At 45.6% G+C, this 24,663-nt stretch overlaps 1 protein-coding gene across 9 annotated transcripts in view; it reads left to right on the forward strand.

Annotated features, from left to right (window-relative positions):
* Smokwl2 (sperm motility kinase W like 2) overlaps positions 1–23,085 on the forward strand; it is a 52,154-nt gene extending 29,069 nt beyond the window's left edge. For 2 of the 9 annotated variants that reach the window (XR_010053642.1, XR_010053643.1), the window contains exons 2-10: positions 10,149–12,841; positions 12,980–13,140; positions 13,823–13,951; positions 14,058–14,168; positions 14,985–15,138; positions 16,430–16,467; positions 17,125–18,212; positions 22,302–22,413; positions 22,577–23,085. Coding sequence is in view for 7 of the 9 variants with exons in the window: in XM_039080454.2 (XP_038936382.1) it covers positions 4,834–6,315 (1,482 nt within the window). In the remaining 2 variants the exon portion in view is untranslated. The other 7 variants (XM_039080454.2, XM_063264581.1, XM_039080455.2 and 4 more) reach the window with 7 other exon arrangements.
* The last annotated feature ends 1,578 nt before the right edge of the window (positions 23,086–24,663 follow it).

A 24,663-nucleotide genomic window follows, 5' to 3' on the forward strand; every position in this document is an offset into this window, starting at 1 on the left:
ATCAGAGGGGATGAAAAGGAGAGTGAGACTGGTCTTCAGTCTGGACAAACCAACCTCTGTTGACTAGTTTTGTTCTTGATGCTTCCCTAGGACACTTTCAGAGGCACAGTGCCATTACCTACGTTTACTCAGCTGGAGCCCTGTTTTCTACATCTTCTGACTCCTGGATCCCCAAGGGCTGTGACTGATAGGGCACACATCGGGCTAATAGGGGACTAAGGGGCATTTGAGGACTCCCATCACTGAAGAAGGGTTCATCATTTCTCAGAACTGCATTCACGGCTGTGATTTAATAGAGCTCGTTGATGACAGGTTGAGTGTTTTCAGCTTTGCAGTATGCCTAGCATTCTGTCTTCATCTGCATCATGACTGGGATCCACATGTAATGTCTCACTAGGAAATATTTGATTGCAGAAGAAGGAAGCCACACTAGCTGTGTGTAATTCTTGTCCCCAGTGGTTCAGCTTTTATCCATACTTAGAGGATCAGAACTTGTAAGACGCTCAACCACAGGTGCAGAGACCATCACACCCAGTTAGCACAGTGTCTGGTAGGGGAATCCACCTAGAGATGTAGATTCACAAGTCACCTCCACCACTGAGGCTCTAGTCAGGACCCGGAGCTGATTTACCTTAGATTCAGTTGAAGGAGATGGGGGAGGGGACAAAAATCACTGGAAGAGTCTGTAGTCTGAAAGACTTGCTTTCTCTGGAAAGTGTGGCAGGCATTGGTAATACTTATGTGACTTGGAAAGGAGAGTAGACACATGACTAATGGAATGACTCTAGAGTTGACAGGGAATTCTCTGACTTCCATTTCTCCTTCTGTGAGAAAATAATGAAGACTTAAATAATGAATAATTTAAGGAATGGTTTGTCCTGGCTCAGATGTAATGATGATACAGTATCTCATGGTGGGAAAAGCAGGGTATCCGCAGAAAAAGCAACTGATTTCCCTGTGTTCATGGTCAGGAATCCCAGGCAGCAGATGCTTGAGAATCTTGTTGCTTTCACAGTTTGATGCAGCTGGAAATGCACCCTGAGGAAATGTTCCAAAAATCATGCAGGGTGGGCCTTATGTTCCTTACAGAGAAACATCTCAAAAACACTCACAGATACTTGCCTAAAGGTTGGCACCTAAGCGCCTGTCACAGTCACAAAGAAGGTTGATTTCTGGGAATGTAAGGAGCCCGTAGAAAGAAGTACTTTACGTTCAGAAAGTTTATTGTTTGATCAAGACAAATGCTGACCAAAAAAGGAGCTGGGTGGACACGGAGCAAAGAGCTTGGAAACTGCATGTGTTTGTTTGTACTTGCGTGGCAAATGGAGGGGCACTATTGGAGGTGTGTGCTTGTTTGAATACGTGTGTCACTGTATGCGTGTGTTTGGAGATTCTCCTCCTATCTGCCTGGAAGGAGTTTTCCGTTTGCCTTTGGAGCATGATGTACAACACTCAGCGCCTCAACTGCGCTGCCTGGCTAGAAGCTGCCTAACTTCCCACCAAAATGATTTGGACGGAAACTCACAACCATTGAGCCAGCCACAAGAAAATATTGTACATGACAAGGCAGTAATATAGTACCTTTGTCATGGTGTGTTTTCAGAGTAGTAGAAATTCTAACAGAAATTGCAGGGGAAGTAAGCATCATCTCTTTCCAAGGGAAGAAATTATTGAGAGATGCAGAGTGGATCACAAGTAGAAGGCTGCTGTGTCGCTCTCTCTCCTTTGCATACAGTTGAGGGACTGGCAGACCTGCGTAGCTCACACTGAAAAATACCAGGAAACTCCCCAGTGCATCCAAGTAGGGAGAAGACAGGGCTGAGGAGAGCAAGGAGATGCTGCCAATGCAAGCAGGAGGAAAAGTAGAAAGGAGAAGCCAAAATCGAAGACAGAAGAAGCAACGAAAGGAATGGAAAAGACTTGTTCCTCCAGAGCAAAAGCAGTGAAAGAGAAAGGGCCTTCTGAAGTTGATGTGTGTTCTGCTAAATCCAACAAGGACAAGAAGGAGGATGAGCCTCAAGACCACAATGCTTGTAAAAGCAAAACATCCCAGAAGAAAAGGAGTCCCTAGAGAAGAAAACAGCCAATGGGAAAAAACACAGAGACAAAAACCAGGAAGTTTCTGAAGCAGAGGCAGACATGCCCAAGCCCAAGAAGAAGAAAGGGAAAGAAGTTAATGAGACAAGGGAGAGAAGAGCCCAGGCTCAAGAATGTCCTCTCCCATTCTGAACCAAACTCCAACTCCAGGGATGCTCCTGGGGAAGAAAATAGTAATGAGATAGAAAAGGAAATACTCATCGAGAAGAAAGGATTCTCTCTAATTTTCCCATACCCGAGGAGACTGTCAAGCTTCTCAAAGCTCAAAGCTTGAGGGGTGAACTACCCATTTTTTCTAAAAGCCAAGACATTCCATCATGTATACAGTGAGACAGACTTCATTGCCCAGGCATGGACAGTAAGCAGGAAGTCCTTCTCCTTTGCCGTCCCTTTGATTGGGTAACTTAAAGGTGGACTACAAGAGAGGAAGAGAGGCCAAGCCAATCAGATACTAGTGCTGCATCTACAAGAGAATTAGCAAATCAAATGACCAAAGACTTCAGTGACATCAATAAAAGCTATCAGTGTTTTTTATGGTGAAACTCCCTATGGTGGTCAACAAGAACAAGTGCAGAGTGGGATTGATATCCTGGTTGGGACCCCAGCTCGTATTGAGGATCACTTGCAGAATGGCAAGCTAGATCTCACCAACCTTTAACATGTTGTCCTAGATGAAGACGACCAGATGTTAGATATTGGTTTGAAGATCAAGTGGAAGAAATTTTATGTATAGCATACAAGAACGATTCTGAAGGCAACCCGCAAACATTGCTTTTTCTCTGCAACCTGCTCTCATTGAGTATTTAATGTTGCTAAGAAATACACAAAACCTACATATGAACGGGTGGACCTGATTGGGAAAAGATTCAGAAAGCAGCCTTAACTGTGGAGCACAGGAGACAGAGAGGACAGTGGTGAGTAGGGATGTGTTCCGAGGGTACAGTGGTCATCAAGGGGACATGTTCAACTTCTGTGAAACCAAGGACGGTGGCAGGAGCTGTCACAAAACACATGCATAAAGCAGGAATGCCCAGTCCTTACATGGGGACATTCTGCAGAAGCAAAAGGAAATCACCCTGAAAGGTGCTGAAATGGCAGTTTTGTGGGTTTACTGGCTGAAAGTGGGTTAGACATCCCCGAGGGTGACCTGGTTGTTCACAGCTGTACACCAATGGAAATGGAGTCTTTGATCTTTCAAGAAGAACAGGCAGAGCTGGAAGGATAGGGGTTTAAACTGCTTTTACCAAAGAAGAGTACCAGTTACCCCAGGTGGTGCAGAAAGCTAGCACTAAGTTTGAACGGATAGGTCTTCCTTCTGAAACAAATAATGAAAGCCTCCAGCAAAGATGCCATCAGACTATTGGACTCTGTGCCCCCACTGCCGTTGGCCATTTCAAGCAGTCGGCTGAGACGCTGACTGAGGAGAAAGGAGCTGTAGAGACCTGGCAGCTGCTCTATCTCCACAGATCAGGGGCCACATCGGTCGACCAGTGCTCCCTGATCCACTGCCCAGCAGCCTTTGAGACTGTGATACTGCAGTGCTTTGTTGAGATGTCCAACTTAGCTATGCTTGGAAGGAACTCGAGGAGCAGCTAGGCAAGAACATCGATGCCAAAATGAAGGGGATGGTCTTCCTCAAAGGAAAACCGGAAGTTTGTTTTGATGTCTGCACTGAAGCAGACACAAAAACACAGGTGAAGTGGCACGGTTGGAGATGCTGTCAGCTCAACATGGCCACTGAGGAGCCAGAGCTGAAAGGACCCCCAGAAAGATATCAAGGGGGCTGGGGCAGCGGATGGCAGCCATGGTGATTTCATGGGACAGCAGGGTGGAAGCAGGAACTTCCTGGATCAGGGCAGGGACAGCAAGGAGGAAGTAGAAACTTCAGAGGACAATGACCAAGAGGTGACAACAAAAGGTACCAGATCCACAGTCAAAGGCCAGAAGTGGAGTTTATAGTAAAGTATTTGGTCAGTGAGTAGAGCCAAGAAGAAACTCTTCACAATGGGCACCCCAGGATCCCTCCTGCTCTCAAAGTCCCCAGTGCTTCATTCCTTTTAGATGATTTACCAGCTCCCCTTCCTTGCAGAGAGGCTTCTGACCTGTCTGAGTAACCGTCATTCTGTCTTCCTTTTGGAAAGAAGTAGGAATGGATGAATGAATGAATGAATGATGAATGAGTGAATGAGTGAATGAATGAGTGAATGCATCCATACATAGTGTGAGGATGACAAAGTAATCGATCTGATATTGGGCCCTCAATGCACTTCCCAGGTGCTGCTCCTCTAACTGGAGCCTCAGGAGCCAATAGAGCAGCTGGGGAGGTGATCAAAGTCTCTCTCAGGTTGCAGCTTTAATGCACTTCCCTGTGCAGCACAGTACTGCCTGTAATTGCTAAACAGTAAATACTGACTCTTTGATCTGCTGAAGAAGAAGCTCAGAGAGGCTAGTTTCCTTTTCACAAGAATGGAAAGTTCCCTGAGGCCCAGAGTGGAGACAGCCACTATGGTTTTCAGCCTTCTCTGCTTGGTGCATTTCATGCTGTGACCTCACAAAGATCCACTGTGATGTAAGAATGAGTGTCCTCTGTATAAGACAGTGGACCAGCCTGTTGAATTTGTCCATAAGGACCAGGGAGCAGGTTAACGTTGACCTGTGGGACTCCTTGATAGCTTTGTATTTTGTTAGTTGACGGGGTTATTGTACCTCACAACTTGTGTTCACCAGATCACAGGGATGGACATCACTTCTATTAAGAAGACTTTGGGCAGTCAGTATAGGGTGGTTTTCTTTCTTGGACAGGGTTCATATGGCAGGGTGAGATTGGCCTGGCACCGGAGAACGCAGGCCCTGGTTGCCATCAAAACGGTAGAGATCAGCAAGGACACCATCAGGGGGATCCTGTCTGAAATGACCACATTGGAGTCATTGAACCATCCGAATATAATTTCTTTATATGAGGTCCTGATCACAGGGACCGGAGTTCATTTTATATTACAATATGCTCCAGGAGGCAACTTAGGAAAACTAATAAGTGAGGAGGGCCCATTGCCAGAAGAAAAGGCGAAGAAAATGTTCGGACAGGTCGTATCTGCCATAAGATATTGCCATAGCCTGGATATTGTCCATCGCGACATCAAGCCACAGAATATACTGATAGATGGAGAGGGCAATATTAAGCTGATCGACTTTGGCCAGGCCATCAAATGCAAACCTGGTACATTACTGAGTAGGCACTGTGGAACCAGGGACTTTAATGCCCCAGAACTGGTATTAAGGGAGCCATATGATGGCAAGAGTTCTGATGTGTGGAGTTTGGGGGTGGTGCTCTATTTCTTTACCACTGGCTACTTACCCTTCAGAGGAAAGACCATCAATGATGTTGAGGAAAGGATTACAACAGGGACCTATACCATTCCTACTCACCTGTCTGGGCAACTCGAAAACCTGATACATCAAATTCTGAGAGTTTCCCCAGGTATGAGGCCCTCTGTAGAGGAAATTGAAAATCACCCATGGATCAAGAAATGTGAGTTTAAAATCCTGCCCAAGACTGACCCAGATTACAAAATTATAGAAATGCTCTGTGCAATGGGGTATAAAGCCAAGGACATCTTGGAATCCCTCCAAAAGAAAAGATACGATGAACCAATGGGGGCATATTTGAGCTTAAAAGATCATGTAAGCAAAGGGTTTGATGTTGGATATATCACTCTAGCCAAGCCTGGGGATCCATGCCCTCCGCCACCCCCATCACCAGCACATCCCTCTGTCTTTGGCCTTCCTCTCAGGAGAAGGGCCAGTGAGCCCATCTTTGGCCTCCACCACAGACCTCCCTCAAGAGAACAGAATCCTCTTGACCTGATTCTATCAGGACTCAAGATGAGCAGGTGTGTCTCCATGCCTCCCATTGCGGTATACTATCCTAAGAAGGAGAGAAGCACTTCTACCCGTGCCCTCCACTCAACACCTGTGGCTTGCCCGTGCGTCAGCAACAACATGTCGGAAGTTGAAATAATCCTGCCACCTAAGCAAGACATTGAGATGAATACGTCATCTCCCCCTCAGAGGATGGGATGGTTTAAGAGACTCCGCAAAGGAATCAGGGACTGTTTTTCAAGACTTTGCTGCCTCCCAAGGGCTCCAAAGAAAAAAACCCAGCATAGATCCTCCAAGAGAGTGGCCCCCCTGAAAAAGGCAGCAAGCAGTACCATATAAAAGGTAAGCTAATGTGGGAGGGTGCATCTCCACTCTGAATTTTATTGTCTCTGTCTTTATTCATGTATTCTCACTGGAAATATCAGAAGAGTATACATGGGGTCTCTTGGGTTGGGGAGAAGTATGTCTACTCCAGCTGGATAAAACCCTGCTCATTTCCGTACCATCTGAGGAAGAAATATTTTTGGAGAATGCCTAGGTGGTGTCTGATGTAACCGAACTAGCAATAATCAGCAAGTGATTGTGGGTACAGCCAGTCTGAAAGGGGGCATATAAGGCTGTTCTCCATGGAGAACATATTCAGATAGAGACTCTGCTTGGGGACCTAGTGCCTGGCAGAGTGACAGTGGTCAAAGTACTAAGGGGCCACCTCCATGTCTCCCTACAATTGAATTGAACAGGTGGAGTGTACTGAGTCCTGTGAGGTCTGACAATGCTGCTTGAATGAATACATTGGGATTCAGCTGTGGATACCCAGTTCTTATGTATCCTTCATGCAGCAGAGAGAGGTCAGTGTCACCAGAAGTTCCAATCTGGCATTCAGAGACTGGTCGTACAGTGTCATGCTAGTCTTTCTTACCATCTACTAACCAGGGCTGAATAGCTGGTAGGGGATCTTCCTTCCTACCAGGCTCCAGGCAACTAAACCTCAAACTGAATGTCCCGGGACACTGACCCGTGGGCTCCTAGGTTTCTTTTCCTCCAATCATTTGCTATGCTACCAACAAGGAGACCTATGCTCCCTGTTAGTACAACAAATACCTGCTCCAAAGTTCACAAGGAGCAGAAATGGGAAGTTTCCCTCCATAGCTCTGTTCTTGCTGCTTTCGCTAGGCATTCTGTGCATGTGCTGGCTTGGTCAGCTCCTGGTCAGGCCACTGGGCATTCAAAGTGACTTCTGTTCACGTTCCCACATGTGCTACATACCTAGGACACACCTTCCCAGTATCTCATAGAAACCAAGCTCACTGCAGTCTCACTCTAAAGCTCGAATTTCCTTGAACTAGCCATCCTCTTGAGAATCTACTGTGGTAGGCTTGGGGCACTGTATGCAGCAGACAGCAGCAGACTTGAGGGACATGGGAAGTGGGCTTCAGAGGTGAGAGCTTAAGTGCCTCCAGGATGTGATTGTGCACCATATTCCAAAAGTGCTCCAGCTTTGGAAAGTCCAGACTTCTGTCTACCATGTCTGGTGTGAGTCTCAGTGCTGGGCTGAAGGACCCCACACTGAGGTTTAGAGAACAAAACACAGTGCTTCTATCATGGAGATCACTCAGCCTGTGTGACCTGCTCTCCTGTGGGAAGGATAAGAGTAGGCACCCAGCACATCTCTCTCACTGTGTCCAAGAAAGATGCAAAACTTGTGAGTGAACCTCAAAGCGGCTAAGCCTGGGAAACTAGAAGGGTTGCTCCCTAAGCATTTGCCATCTTTCTGACACTCAGTCCTCTTCCACATCTGAACAGCCTAGAGCTGGGACTCTCCTCATTTGTCAGAGGTTAGCCTCATGACATATGTCCCTGCATTTCCATGGGATTTTGGCTCCATGGGGTGTGGGCTCTTCGTCATGGTTAGGGTTCATTGTCCTAGCCATCCAGCTTGCTCTTTGCATTCTGGGCTGAGCCTGTTCAAGTTCTTCCCCTACAGCATCTGTGTATCCAGTTCATTGCTAGAGTTAAGTCTTCTTTCATAGGCCTCACGTCATTCTTTCCTAACTGGAACAAGTCTTCCAGTGTCAAAATGAGATCTGAGATTCAATCCTGTGCTCTAGGTTTACTCTGTGTCATGCTATGATCAGTTATCCAGTCAGAAGTCATTGAATAAAAACGTGCTCTGTCCCAAGCCTTCACTCACTGCTGAGTCCAGGGATCTTTAGGCCTGAAGACCTATCTGTCCCCAAGCAGCAGACAACCTGGCAGAATCCAGGAAAATAGGGAAGACAAAAATGATGGTGTAGTTCTGCATGAAAACAACTAACTTGGTAAGAGACCAAAGAGCATGCATGGTAGTCCAGGGCATCAGAAGAGACACTTTTGTGAGAGTTACAGCAGGAGAGACCCTGGAAGAAACTAATAGAAGGCACAGAGGGCCATGGCGGAAGCTGTGTGACCTACAGCCAGCATCAATCTCTGTATATGATGTATATGATGGTGTCTTTTTCTGATAGTGCGGTGTTTTGAGTCACTTAAGAATAAACTGTAAGTTTCTCCTTTAGGTGAAAACTCCTGAAATTCCTCTTGACTTTCAGGCTCTCGCAGTCTTGAAGGTCCACTCATGGAAAATACCTGAGGGGTGCACTCTCCTGAGTCCTGAAGATTAGAAAGGATAAGATAGTGAAGAGAACAGTGGGAAAGAACAGAGTCAAATAGAAATGGGGCTCATGGTGGCATCCCAGAGTCTAGAGGCCCCGACCTTCCTTCACATGCACCTGTAGGTGTTTCAAACTCAGTGGTGGTTCTAAGTAAAAAGTGTCACCAGGCACCTCTATGGATCTGTGTGTGTGTGTGTGTGTGTGTGTGTGTGTGTGTGTGTGTGTGTGTTCTTGCTTCCTATCCAAATCAAAGGCTCCATAACCTCGAGACAACATTTTCAGTGTTACAGGAATATCTTTCTACTCTAAAGTATAGCTGAAAAGCAGCCCAGTTATACTGACTTGGCTTTTTCTCTCACGTTTCACCATCTATCCCTGGTCTTCTTAGATTTCTCCAGCTGAGAATTTTCAATAAGTTAGGAAGCTACTATGAGTCTTCTGGGATTAGGCTGCCCTGAGCTGGAGCCACAGTCCAACAAGTGTTCACCAAATGTTTTTGTCTTCATTGCTGCCAGGAACAGAGAGCAGTGGGTCTTGCTTGGCTGTGGAGGAAACTGTTGTGTAATTTAAAACTGATGTATGTAACTATTATGAGGGAAGTCACAGTAACTGAAGGTAGATATTTAGAGGCAGAAACAAGAATAGAGGTCATGACCTGTGCTCTTTACTGGCTTCTTCACAATGATTTCCTTGACTTCTTTCCTATTGCCAGATGAACTACCATCCATACATCCCTACACACTTAGTCATTAATCATGAAAATGTACTATAAATGCAGTGGACAATCTGGCAGTGGCATAATGTAAACAAACGTTTCCATCCCAAATGGCCTAAAGTTGACCAAATTTCCAGGAAAGTGTCCAACCCATATGGGGAGGGGCAATCCCTTTCTGGCATGCCAGTCACTTCAGGGTGTGCACTTGTCTTGTTACTTGGATCTGTGGAAAACTTGAATTTGTCTTATGTCACACTTTCACTCGGGTATCTATTAGGTGTCTCAGCCACTCACCATCTCCTCATCAATTCTATCCTCCATTTAAGTTCTAGGATTTGTAGCTGCTGTGTTTATCTGCAGATGATGGTCAATAAAGTCCCTCTGGAACCTAAATTCAGACAGTACATAGCGTGTCTGCACTCTCTGTATCCCAGAGTCAGCATGAGACAAAGCCCAACAACACATGTGGACTCTTCCCTCTCACCCTAAAGGACATGGTGATCCATTAGCTTCCTGATACACAACATGCTGACATCCAGCAGTCAATGGCCTTAGCAGTTCTTAATGGCCTCTGGCTCTCTCAAGTGCAGTCTTTAGTCATTCAGGAAAAGGGAAAGAATCCATAACTTCTCCCTTCTCTGTACTTGCTCTAGTGTCCTTCCCTCCTGAGTGCTTTTGCAGTTCCCCTAGTTATAATCTACAAAGGGAGGTCTCATTCAGTCGGAGGTTCTGAGAAAGGATGATTCTGCCATTGTCCTGGGCACCTGGGTTTAAGTCCCCCTCACAACTAATTTCTTTCCCTCCTTCAGCTTCCCTCCTGCAGATAATGGTGCATTTGAGGCCAGGACAGTCATGGACTCCTGAGTACAAGGAAAGTGGCTCATTGTTGCTAAGGATCCCAACTCAAATTAGCAACACTGGACTGAAAACACAAACTAAAATCCTCCTACCTGAGCAAGGTATGCAGAAAAAATGAGAGACTGCTGTTCTCAGGGACAAGTATCCATATGGAATCTATAGTGATGATCTATGCCTGGCAGAGGAACAATGGTCAACTATCTAATGGGCCCCCTCAAAGTCTCCCTGCAGCTCAGAAGAACACCAAGGGCCTCAGCTCTGTCATTCCTGTATCACTGTGGAGCATCTGCCAAGAATGGACACCAGCATCAGTAGACCAGGGAGAGACTGGTTCCCACACTTTAGTTCCGCACGCCCAAACAGTAAAACAACATCCTATCCCCTAATGAGGTATGTACATAATGACAGAGGATTCTCCACACAAACTTGATTCACAAGAACAGGGCCTCTTTGGTAGACACCCAAACCATCTGAAACCAGGCAAGAAGACGTGAGCAGTAGCCTTCGATCCCTGTACCTCAAGACCAAATAACACTCATTCTGATAGGATACATGAGCTGGTCCTCGTTTATCTTCATTCCCCAATTCCTTCTATCTCCTATCCGCATGAAGACCTTTCCTTCCCATGCTCTGATCTGAATCTTGTTCCGCAATTCATGGAACACATTTGAAAAGTCGATCTGGACCTCCATGTCCTCATTTGTCCGTATGGACCTTCAGGATGGACAGTCTCTGGAAGATCCTGTGACAGCTGCAGGATGGGCTGAGCAGCTGTGTTTGTCCATATCTACGGCAGAAGCACTTGAGCCAATAGACTACCTAACAGTGCCATTCTGCCCTTAACAATAATGTGAGGATTCCCCTGTCTCCATATGAACCAACCTGCCTGCCCCAACACTGTGCTAATGTCGCTGCGGGAACACTAAGGACATGAGGACTATGAGAGTAGGATGCTCGGTGCAAAAAAATGAGTTCCCTTTTAATACTGACTAAGATGCTCAGGCCTCAAAGGAGGTGGACTGCAAGGGTGAGAGCTGAGTGTTCCTTCTGGATATGAGTCAACACCAGCACGCAGGAATCCACCAGGTTTGGATGGACGATGCATCTGACCAGAAGAGGGGAGTAGTAAGTTTCTGGGGTACACTGAAAGATCCCTCACTCTGTGTAATTACCCAGGAAATGAAATAGTCTTGTCCATGTGGACATTGGTGCCCAAATGAGAAAAATAGTGTATATATCCTGACCACTTAAAAGTCATGCTTTTTCTGAGAGAACCTCTGAGCTCGAAAGACTGTGAAATAGGATGTCTGCCTGTACCAGAATCTTTCCAGTGTAGAGAATTTCATCAGGAAGGAAGAGGCCCAGAGCATGCACATATGTTGAACTCTTGAAGGGCACCCAGTTTGAAAGAGAACATCAAAGGCCTGAATCAGTGTGAAACATGCTGTCTGCAAGTACTAGAACACTTCCTGAGAGCAAGGGACACTGCCAAACCACTAGAGCAAAAGTTATGATGGATAAAGAGACAGGAGTTCTGGTGACCTGTAACCACATCAGGAGCCCCAAGGGTCACCTCCTGCTAAACCAAACATAACCTTTATCAGTGAAGGTCACTCCCGAGAAACCCTGTTGAGAAACCCTGCAGACAGGAAAGCCAAGGAGGCCTCCTCCTTCCCATTGTCATTATTTTCTAAGGGAGCTTGAACAGGTTAGCTCCTACAGACTTCTTAAACTGCCTGGAACACTCTGCTAATTCTGTGTTCCCACACTCTTCAACTGAGTCAAGAGAAGAAAACAGATATTTGGAACTCTGATCCAATCAAATTAATATTCTGGTGATCAGAAGCCAAGACTGTACAGAGATTTCTGAGGCCTCTCCAGGAATTCTGTCCAGAATCACGCTCTGGAGGACTTCAGTGTGCGAGAATGTGAGTACGTTGGATGGACTCTGGGGTCTAAGGAATGAAGTTTGTCCTCATTAGGACAAAAAGATACAAGGGGAACGCCGGAGTACATATAGAACACAGGGTGCCATGATGTGGAGCCCGAAGACAAGGGAGGCTGCTGAACACTCTAATGACTGTATGAGTGAACTTGGACATGAACAGTGTAGCTGGATCTGTTTGCCTTCAGTTCAAGCTGCAATGTTGTCACCATCTCCTCTTTAAGCCCATGTATCCTTGACAAGGTTGTTCTGCCCTTCAAGCTCATATGATGGTTGTGCATGTAGGAGACCTAGCCTTCTGTCACCAAGGAAACAGAAAGCAGAGGAGGAATGTGACCGTGGGAGGCTGCAGGCAAAAGTGATGTGGGGCCACAACTGTACCTGGAAGCTACATGGTACAATCCCTGAGGCCCTGTTCAGACCTTCATTCTATTCTGGTGTCTTCCTAGTGACAGCCCTGCTAGCCAATGACAACAACTTCTCCCTGATCTTCCCCAGCCTTGCTTCCCAGTCCTGAGACTTGAAGAGCACAGAGGAGGGCCTCTGTAGGTCAGTCACTGGCTCTGGACCATTGACCACTACCACTGCTTTTACTTGGGATGGTGTTCAAATTGTGGGATGTCTGAGAAAGCTGGGTTCCACGTTTTTGCTATGCAACCTGTTCCTCACGTCCTGGACTTTGCCGGCTCCAGTCCTCAGGTACTATCATGGAAGCCATTACTCTCTCCACAGTCCTGTCATTCTTACCCACAAGGAGTAAGGATGTAGATTCACTCTAGATGTGAGCACAGCTTGTAAACTGTCTATGTGAGTTGGTGTCATCTGTCCTTTTGTCAGTTGCCATTCAGTAAGCATTGTGACGTGTCAGGCTCTCAGGAGAAGCCAGATCCCAGTGGCATTAGTGTGACAAACAAGCTGTGCCCAAGGAGCTGACACTCTGGCAGAGTCCAGGACATCCAGGAAGACAGAGGTGGTGAGGAAAGTCTGCATCAAAACAGGTAAAAACAGTAATAAAACTGTCAGTTCCCATCCTTGTACAGGTTGTTGGGAAACACTATCCCTGAGAAGACAGCTCTGTCGAGCTGAGCCTGGAGAGAAAGAAGGCATGAGAAGGAAGGCAATGGCAGCCATGTGACAGGCAGCCATCATGAATGACTGGACCTGACGAGTGTCTGTGATACTGTGATAGATATTTATGGACACCCTAAAAGGACATTTATTGTGTTTCATCTCTTAGTGAAATGCTGTTCTCCACGCACATCACAGACCCTGGGAGTGTTGGGTATTGCTACCTGCCAAAGGCCTGAAGTGTGCACTACTGTTGTGCTGGTGGTGGGATTGTCAGATGAGGAGGCCATCCTGATAGAGACAGTGTAGGAATCCCAGAAACAACAGGCCATGTTGCTGCACGTGGCTAACCTTCGTTGATTTTGCATGTCAGTTTCTAAGCCGGTAAGGAGTGCAGATAAAAACTGTCACCAGAGGTAATCCTGAACCTCGGTTGTACACCAGCACTGTAGTTGGCTTTATCTCCCATGCAGACACTCAGTCTCCCTCAGCACACCCTCTTACTGTCCAGGAATTTTCTTAGCTATACAAATAACACACTGGGTTGTTACAGGTGGAATGACCTAGCCAAATCCTCTGTTCTCTTACATTCTGTCCCTGTCCTCTCTTTAGATATCACCAACTATGACTCTGACATCCAATGAAGCAGTTGAGGGCCATGATGCTTTTCTGACTGAGGCAACACAGCCTGGAGCTCAAATCCCGAGGCTGTGCACCAAAGTCCTTCCCTGTTTGTCACTGGTGAGCAGAGTCTGACCTGAAAGTCTGGACCTGATCTCTCAGTGAAGGCAAAACCGCTTGACCTCTGATTTTGAACTGCAATTGTTTTAAAAATCTATTTATTTAGGTTGCTATTGATTTAAAAATCTAGTTCAATATGGGAAAAAATACACTTTTCAATCTCCTGGAACATTCTGTCTCAGAGAGGACCATGTCTACACGTCAAAGGAAAGACCAGGTGAGGAAGATGGGGAGGTCCCATGTGGATTTCTCACTATGTGATTGATCTCAACCCACTTCCCAAAGTTCCTTTAGTTCCAGCATCAAATTAGTAGGCCTAGGATGAATAGAGCCCTGAAGTGCTGATAGAGACTGAGGGCTCCCTGGGTGGCGTGTCCCATGAAGTGACCCTTCAGGATCTTTGGTGTGGGCAGATTTCTCCTCACTCTTTGAACATCATAGGTTATGAATGCTCTCCCTGAACACTCCGATGTTCACTGGTCAGTTTGCAGTCCTGCCTAGCACTTCAGGAAAGTTCTCCCACTCTGATTGACTTCTGGGATCCAGCTTCCTTTTCTATAGAGGGTGCTTAGTGCTGTAAAACAGGAATCTGACTAACACAGTGTGATGAATAGCTGGTCTTCTGTAATGCCTAGAAGCAGCACAAGATGGGGCCACTGGACACAGTCATCCCTGTATCCTTCAGCACCATAGAATTTGTGATTAGTTATCAGCACAGAAAACCACTTTTCTTTGATTCTATCTTTTCTGATTCTTTTCTAAATACTAGAACTAAATACTCAATACCAGAACTGACCTGATTGTGTAGGAACATGGGAATATCCTCTAAAGTTCTACCATCTGCACACACCCTCTGCTGTCCTCTACTTCTGGGCACTTGATCCCTGTGACTGTCTTCCTGGGATGCTCACCCTCTCGTCTATTTACACATCTTCTCTCCAGAGTCTCAGTACCTTGTCATTATGTGAAGAAGTAGTGGGGACGCTGTCCTTATCATCCCATGGTATTCCATACTCTCAATTGTCCCTTGCAGATCCTGGTGCTTTCCCACAAGAAGTTGCTCAATGTGGCTACCAGGCAGGCCAAACATAAGCCTCTGTCTGCAGACAGGAGGGCACCAACAATGTGTCAAGCAACCTCATCTGCATCGTCACAAGCATCTGCAGTGTGGATATCTGGTCAACATGGTATGGCCCCTCCCTTCCCTGGTTGCCACCATCAAGTGTCATATAGGTCATCCATTTCAGTGCCAAGATCTAAAATTCCTCTGCTGGTTAGGGCTTTGGAAAGGTCCAAGAGCAAATGCGATGGTGTTTTGTGTTATTGGTTATTCCTTAAATGTGGGAAATCTGTGTATCCAACTGTTGCAGAGTGCCTTCTTCTCTTGCTCTTCCCCCATGCTTTAGGAAGGATGCTGCTCACTAATTGTCTCTCACCGACATGGTGGCACACGGGAAGCAATGAGCTTAGTATCAGAATGCCTCTTGACATTATTGGTACTTCCTAGAAGGCCTAGAAGGTCATTAGTGGAGAGATGTTCAGAGTTCTGACAACTCCTCTCTGCTGTCGTCTGACATATGACAGGCACTGACAGTCTCTCTAACCCTTGAGAGGACACCCTGAATGTGGTTCTTAGAATATGAATGGAGATCAGACATTCATAGGGAGAGAAGCCATGCCCACCTGGTCCCACCGAGCAGGAGTTGGGAGCTACCGTTTGATAAATTTGACTGACTAAGAGAACCACCAGATAACTTCCACTGTTGTCTGAGTTGTTGTTTTTAAGTGTCAGTGTGATTATCTGAAACAAAATATTTTTCGTTTCATTTTAATCCAGTGACTTAACACTTCCTGGTATACTGCATTAGCACAGTGTAGCCAAGGCACTACAAAGGGGCTACCCATGTTCTATCCACAGGCAGGAGTGTAGAAAAATTAATGCATGCATGTAGGCTTGCTTGCTAGTGCTCATCTAAAGGCCTCTGCTCTTATGAAGTCTTTCCCTAAGCCTAGGGAATAGCACTGCTAAAGTTCTTGTTACTTCCCATGTCATTTAAGATCATGAAATCGATTCTCTACAAACTTGCTCACAGGAGAACGTCATCTAGAGGATTCCTTTGTGAAGACTCTCCCTCTAGGTCACGTTTCCTGTACTAATTGACAGTTATAAATAAAGATCATGAATTTCTCCCAGTGGCCACCGCACCGCTCAACATTGAAAACTGTCAGACTTGTGACTAGAGGCTTTAGCTTCTCATTTTACCTAGGGTCAAAGCTGACATCTTGTAGAGTGTCCTTTCTGGCCCTCTCAGTTTCTCCCCATATTATACCTGACAGTGTTTCCATTCAGCCATCAGCTCAACACTATGATGTATGTACTGTGTCATTGACTAGTACTTTCTAGGCAGAGATAAAAATTTCACAGCAGACTTGTTGGCCTTCAGGTTGATCTTTTTCTTTTTCTGTTTCCTCTGCCAGGTCGTTTGACAGTTGTGGAGCCCCTCCCACCAATAAAGGTTAGCAACTTGTCGGGCTTTCATGGCATTTATGGCAGCTATTGTGCTTCTTAGAGTAAGTCCAAATCAGTGCTACTAGGTATGTATGATGCTTATATACTTTACCCTAATTTAAACAGATGGTGTGGGCACTGAGAACATGTAGCCCTGCAAAGCATTTTAAATTATTTACATATTTTCTCATTTACCTATTCACTCTCCCCTACATCCTGTCTGTAGTCTGTCTCTTCTATCTCTTCTCTGGTTTTTATATCTTTTGTTCCGTCTTTTTCTCATTCTGGGCATTTGTTTCTGACTCTCTCCTGTTCTCTTTCTTACTGCCTAGCTGCCTCTTTGTCTGTCTATCCATCTGTCTCTCCCTTGCTAAATCTCTATCTCTTTCTCTGTCTCTCTCTGTCTCTCTCTGTCTCTCTCTGTCTGTCTCTCTCTCTCTCTCTCTCTCTCTCTCTCTCTCTCTCTCTCTCTCTGTGTGTGTGTGTGTGTGTGTGTGTGTGTGTGTGTGTGTGGCTGTGTGTCCATGCATGTGGGGGCAGGTAGCATGTATATTTCCTGGAGAGCCTGTGAAGGTCAAAGTTTAACTCAAGTGAGGTCTTTCTCAAACTCATAAAGGACCTAGTAACTGAACTCTACTACCTATTATTGGAAAATCTTTTGTAGGTGAAGAACCTGAAGGATCTGAAGCTGTGCCAGTACATGCTGGAGAAATACTTGACTGGACTCGGGAGTAGGAGCCTAGGCATTGGCCCACAGATGTGCTGTTCTCCTTCTATGGATACCTGTCGCAACAACACAATCTTCTCTGTCTACTGGAGTTGTCTTGGTTGTAGATTTGGAGATCCTCAATGTCCCAGCTTAGTTCTCTAATGTTAAGTCATATCGACTCTTAGCATAGTACTTTATTTGCCACTGTTCTTTCTACCTTTATTTTGCCAGAATTTTCTATGGGTAAGTTATTCCATCTATAACACTTTATGATGTGTAAGCCCACACGAGGGTATCCAGAGCCCATACACAATGTGCTCTTATTTACCTGTGAGAAGTCCAAGCCAGTAACCCCAATCTTAACTCAGTGGTGAGAAGGAACTTAAAACTTAGAACAGGACTTGTTTTCATTCCTTTCTTGTTAGTATCATTCACAACTTCTGTAGAAGTTGGGAGTCCAGAAAGCAAAGGGCAGGATTTTCTCACATGATCTTGACCCATGTTGGGTTTTCTGTCTTCCATCTCCACCTTTAACATTAAATATACCACATCTCTCCAAAGGTCATGCCTATTCTAGTGTGCTGCACTCAGTGACGAAGTTGGACCAAGCGTCAAAAGAGTGAAGGCCAAGCTCTGACTGTGACAGAGAGTTTGAGATAGACAACTGATGCTTGGAAAAACACTTGACTTCTCGCTGGGACTTCCATCTATTGTAAATAACCAACAACCTGTTCAAGGATCAATGTGCCTCTGAGATGAGGACAACAAGGTAGAAGGGAGTCCACAGAAGGAAACGGGTCTGAGGGCTAACACCATAACGCTTCCAATTCTGTCTTCTAGGCATCACTAACAAATCTATATAGTCCTACCTCCCAGAAGATGAGTGAAGGTGTTACAGTTAGGATGACTGTTGACATGAGGCTCTCAGAGGTTCTCCACAAATCTGAAGGACAAAATTGAGATTGCCATTCATATGGTCTTTCCATAGTCTCCCCTTGCAATCAGAATGGACCATCACTATGGACCTCATCTATTAGATGCAGGTAAGATGATCATCTTAGGAAACCTAGTCTTTGCTGCTGAGATACTGGGATTCCAAACAACTCTGAGAGGAGAGGGTACAAAGTGGAGCTCAGTCCTGCCTCTCATACCACACATAGCTGATGTCCTGAGGTTCTGTTCTCAGGAGGCATGGAGGGCATGTATCTATTTCATGTAAAAAGAAACTGTTACAAGCAGTCTGAGGTCCCTGTAATTAGAGCTGAGTCTTTGATTGTACCACATCATAAGCAAGTGAGGTTGGAAACATTGTTGCAAATGACAAGAGCCACCACTCTCCCTGCAACTGTTGTAAGGGATGTTCCCTGTACATCTTTATCCTATGTGATGCAGGTGTGAGTTAGATACTGACTAGAATAACAACTCAATGATTCTAAATTATTGATATATGGAAGGACAGGGTATTGGTTGTGTCTTGGTAAATGTACCCATGTCTGTCCATGACTGAGTTAAGTAATACACTGTGTCCTTGTGTGAAGGGGAAACCAAGGCCCTTCTGAGGTCTCTCCTGACAGTGACTGCCCCAACAACAGTGAAACTCATCAAGTCTCACAGGAAAGGGCCACATTTGAGTCCCTGCTTGACAGGCCACAGTCTCAGGATCTTTCCTTCCTCCTGGCTTATTTTGTAACAGTCTCCTCCCCAGACATAGCCATTTCAGTCATTCTCAAAGCCATCTCCTTGACACAATTTACATATCTTCCAACTCATACCACCCTCTTTGTGTAACAGGGAAAGTTCTTGGTCATGCCCAGTGTCCTAATCATTCTAGAGTAAGCCTGCTTTACTGCACATTTAGACTTGTCACAGCAGGCTTCGTTCTTGTGTAACATGGGCAGATGTCGGCCATGCCCTGTTTCCTAACAACTCTAGAATGAGCCCACTTCACTTCAACTAGGCCTGTCACAGCAGGCTTTATTGTGACCCGTGTGGACATCTTCTTCCTTCTGTATGGTTTCCTTGTATAGTACACAAGGGAATGATATCTCAGGATATCCCTCCACCATGTAAGTCTTCACAGCTTCTCAGTCATGTCCTTGGCCTTTTGAGGTGAGCCAAAGCAGCAATTCCATCCATTGCAAAAGGCAGTAACTCACACCCCATTCTTTCCGGACATAGCCCAGATCTCACCTCCAAACTATTTACAGCACTTAATCCATCTCCCAATTCTCTGAGGTCCAGATGATGAGCTGGCACTTGAAGGGAATGCAGAGGTGACATCTCCTCTCATGATGATCCTCAGAGAATTTAGCTATTAAGACCAAAATAGAGGGAGACCATGACTGCAAGCTGACCTTTGTGAGCAACATATCCTCTCGGGACATGAAGCAATGACATTGGGATGTCTCTAAAGGGGCAACGCCCCATACTCTTCATAGCAGTGTTCTGTCTATTTAAAACTCGGGGAAGAGGTGGGCTCCTTCTCACATAGATGTGAGCAGGGTTGTCAATTTCTTCTGGCCCAACACGGATCCGTGGATCACATATCTGATTCTTTCTGGTCCCTGGAAATCCCAGGATCCTCTGAGTTTAACATAGGCAGCCACTGGGATACAGGTCAGTGTGGTCTCTAATGTTGCTGTGCCTCCATTTGCTGACATTGTGGCTACATTGCAACCATGCTCTCTGGGTTCACAGAATGCTATGCTGTACTCTAAGCTTTCCCAGTCTCAAGGGTGGACTCAATCTGGCTTGGTACTACCACTTTTTTTGGAGGTTGCATCCTGAAATGCCATGTGCTCTTCACAATGCCATTAAATGCTTTTACTATTGTTTGGTACATATGAGCATTCATGAAAATCAACACAAAACTCTACATACAAGATGTATTCAAAAACAGTAAATGCTGTTTTTCTAAGCCATTATACTCCTGAATCGCTGCTCCATCCCTACTAGTTATCAAACCCCCAAGATTGGCTCTGTCGCATCTGGCCAGTGTTTCCTGGGGATGTCTCCTTCTGGTTCCTAGCAATGACCCTGCTGCTTTAGGCTGGCAGACTATGTCATTTTTCTCAGATGGTTGTTGTGAAGTCCCTCTCACTTGTATGTCTGATGTGCAGTCAGTATAACATAGCTTGCAAGAAGCAGTTGAAAAGACCAGTTGCAATGTTGTGGTCATGGGCTTAATTTTCAAGGAAACTCGTAGACATGAGACCGACGTGGGTAAAGAAAAAAACTGTGAAATCCTATCTAATTCCCTGTGATGTGTTCAAATGTGTGATGCTCAAGATGGTGCTTAAAATTTGGAGAACTCATTTGTTAGTGTGGAGCCTAAATAGTCCTTTTTGAAAGGCTAGGCTCAGGCATAGCCAGGCAGAGTCCAAACAGTTGTTCTCCAGTACTGAAAGACAAATCTACTAAAAGCCTTTGGCATTCCTACAACCATGTAAAGACAGATGGTCCTACTAGATGTCACAAATGATCCTTTTATTGTAGGTAACTGTCATCTTTTAGGGTTCTATCACCTAATCTGTCATGTGTCCTTGCTGTCTCTAAGACTATGTCATGTTCCCTTCTTTGAAGTACCAGCCTTCCCATAATCTGGAACATTACAAAGTTTGGATGATGTTGCAATGAGGGGTCGGCTGGCATATGCCCTAAATAGAAGCTGAGTGAGTTGTGGGGATTTCCTGAGTTCAAGGTACCTGAGCAGAGTGAGGCAGGACAGGTACCCACAGTCTGGAATCACTGGTCAAGCTTTATGTGTACACTGCTCTACTGTGGGTGGCAGTACAGAACGAGAACTGGACGCATAGCTGGCTTGCTCCTCACTACTCTCTCACAGATTTTCATCTTGGACCACACTGGTTCTGATCAAGGCACAGTCTCGTGTGTGATAAGTTTCTCTCTATGGGTTGGTTGATGACTTAGGATTCTCAACGGATACTGTTTTGTAGACCATTGTGTGCCTCCATTTTGAGGCCTGCCTTTGGCATCACCAAGTCATGTGATCCCTCCAGACTTCTTCCCAACATTTATCATCATGTATAAACCTTCCATCCATCTCTGAGAATTCATTTTCCAGAAAGTAGATCATCCTTGGATGGCAATGACATCTTTGGGCCCTCATAAGCCAATCCTGGTGGAGAGTAGAGATCTGTCAGTCACTGGAGGAAAGAGTCTCTTCTGGTTCATGATGAGCAGATTCCAGGCGACTTTTATCAAATGTAGTAAGGTGATCTAGACCCTTTGTTTGTTAAGTAAGTGCTCAGAAAATTTATTTTACCCTCCTCCCCCACATTTGCACAAAAGGCATAAGAAGTCTACTGAAGTCTTTTGGGCCATTAGGGCCCTGCTTGTGTCTTTAGCAAGGTACTGGTCTGCGAAGAAAACTCTGGACAGTGGCATATCTGCAATGTGTCCCTATATCTTCACGATGCTCCTATGAGACCAGGAAATAGAGAGCACACAGTCACATTAAAATATAAACTCTGTTGTATGACTGTTGGGCTGTGCACAGTAGAGTGGGCACTCTTCAGAAGTACCATTTGAACATTTTTCAGCTATGGAGAAAGAACCCTTTGTCCACCATCTTCACCACTGGATGTGTTTATATTTGTGTCACAGACCTTGAGCTTTTGAGTCTCCAGGGGGAATCTTGGTCATGTTACTGCAGAATGTGCAGTAGGTCTCCTTGACTGTCTTCTGTACATTGATAGCACAGGTGATGCTTTCTATAACTCGGCATATGATCCCTGAAGGTGTAGTTGTGTCTCTCTCCCTCAGTACCCAGGATCTTCATGTTCTCTGTGCTCACTCCATTCTCAAAGTTTTGTAAAACTTGATCCCCATTGATGGTCTGTCCACAAGTGACCAGGCATTTGATGTGTACTTGAGGACACCCCTGACTGGATGTTTCCAGTTTTTACCCCATTGTAGGGAGGAGAACAAAAACCTGGAGATGTCATGTTGTTCCCTAGTACAGGCCATACAGAAGAAAACTGGGCAACCAACAGCAGAATTTCTGAGTGCTTGACCCTGACATTTTCTACAGGATGTCTAGCAAGCCTCTGGACAGGCAGCATGGCAGAAATCAACTCTTTCTTTTTTTTTTTTTTTTTTTTTGGAAAAAGGGCTGCTGCTGACACACTGGATAGAGCACACACAAGCTCCCTGTCTGACTCCCTCAGCTCTTGCATGTCTCCTTGGCTATCATTTCAGAGCTTCTGATTCTTCAGACATCAGGTTAGAGGGACAGGAATGGCAATGAGGGTTTTCTTAATCATTGGTAGAGTGGTAGAATGTCTGGTATGTTCAAAAACTATTGGGAAAGAGCTGGGAACATATCTTCTGAAAAAAATATTCCCTCCATTTACACAATCTCCTTCTTTTTGTTCTCCACATTCAGCTTCTTGATACTGAAGAGATTGTTCTACTTGATGAGCCCAGGCCTAGAAGATGGACAGCATCCAAGAAGCCTGGCCCATCTAAGGCCAAGTCACATCTTCATGAAATATTGAAAAGCATTTGTGCACAGGATAAAGGTGCAAGGACCAAAGTCTCCTTAGACTTTCCAGCATACAGAGGGTCTGACAGACTCAGGTCAAAGGTTGCGTCTGAAGCCTAGATCATGAAGAAGGCCCCACTCCACAGGAGAAGCCTGTGGCTGATGCTGTTGCAACTAGGACTATGATTGTGAAACTTGTGTCTGTGGATAGCAGATTCACGAATCTTGTGCCCAGGTATCCACAGGCCTTTTTTCATACATTCCTTGGTATAACTTTGCAAGTCCTGACTTTGGACGTGTCGGGTGCTGATGGTATCTCACTTGATATATAGTACAAGAAAGATTTTTACCCCTTTAAGGGGCTGGAAATAGACTGGACTCACAGTTACCATTAAAACTGAAGTTCTGTCCTTTGTGGTTATTGGCTCTTTTAAAACTTGTTTGACTGGGAACAAGGCTCAGAGCCTGATATTTCCAAGATTCACCCCTACAAATTCAGATACCCACAGCCCAAAGCAGTACAGATACCACTCAGAAATTAATCCAAGGACAAGGTGTCTGACATGAGAATCTTACAGATTTATTTAAAGGTCCAGGACTCAGCAATACTACACCTACGAGGAATCATTCAGGGATTCCACCGTTAGAATTTGGGAGCTGCCATTCACAGAAATGACCCATGGGAGACTCTTATTGCCATATCATTGCCTCCATGACCCATAGTGCTGTGACTGCCATGCTCTCTGTCAAACTCCATAGGAGGTCACCATTAGTAGAATACTAGTGCAGGGCAGCAGAGCAGTACAGTGGCCCTAGGGTGGTGTCATGGGTGGTTCCAGAAGATACTGACATCACACCACCCTCTACATCTAGAATGAAAGGAAGAGGAACACGGGAGGGAGTGTGTGATTGAATTCATGGCCCAAAGCAGCCTAGGTGTCAGCTATCAGTCTGAAAGAGCACATCTGCCTCTGTATGGAGGATTCAGGTCAGGAATGTGACCGGGAACACAGGATTCAGTGCTCACAAGAGGAAAGTCCTTTACATGACATCTTGCACCACAACAGAACAGCCACAAGATAGCTTGTCCTTATAGGAACTGGCACACCAAGCGCATAGGGGAAGTCTCTGGAATATACAGGATTGGTTGAGTACCACACAGGATGGCTGACAAGCTAGCAGAAGAGTAGGACACACACTGAGGTCAAGTGCCAGGTATCATGACCTATGTAGCCACACAGCTGGACTGATGGGCTTTCTTGCTCTGACTGAAGCAGAACCAAAGCAGGGCCTGCCTCAGCCTCCATCTGTACCTTGGCTCTAGCTGCTTCTCTCCCTTGCAAGTCACAGCATCATGAGGCAACTGCCTTGGTTCCCGAAATCACATGGTCTTTGTTCACGTTAAAGACAGGGCATGCAAGAATGTATTCTCCTCCTACCTATGTGCTGGACTAGGGACAGGAGACCAGATCCCTAGGCCTGGACTTCTGACCATTCCCATAGTGTATCAGGGAAATAGTTAACCTTGGATTTCCTGCTCTTAGAGGCCAAAATAAACCTGTCAGTCCGGGAGTCTTATCAAGAATGATACTCTGGGATTCATCTAAGCCAGGCCTCTTACTCAACCCTTCTGCTGCCTATTTCCTGGTGCTAAGCATGGACCTCAAAGTCACCCTAAGCCTGCATGCTGAGTTCACACCCTGAGATGCACTTAAGACTGACCTGAGAGTTGCTCAAGAGGACCACACGGGTTACACCACAAAGAAAAGTCTATCAAAGCTGACATAGGCCAGGAATTTGGTTCCTGACTCGACAGTGCTTGTCCAGTGAGTGTTTTACACATTATATGGATCCCCAGGACCAGAGCCAGAGTTACAACGTCAGGGGCAGGATATAGTGTGCAATTAATAGCCAACAGAATCTTCAGTAGCAAGCTAAGAACCTGCAGAGAAACCTCAAACCCAGCCTGCTGGATGGTGCCAAGATCC

Source organism: Rattus norvegicus, chromosome 7 (assembly GCF_036323735.1).
Source record: "Rattus norvegicus strain BN/NHsdMcwi chromosome 7, GRCr8, whole genome shotgun sequence".
NCBI classification, from domain to species: Eukaryota; Metazoa; Chordata; class Mammalia; order Rodentia; family Muridae; genus Rattus; species Rattus norvegicus.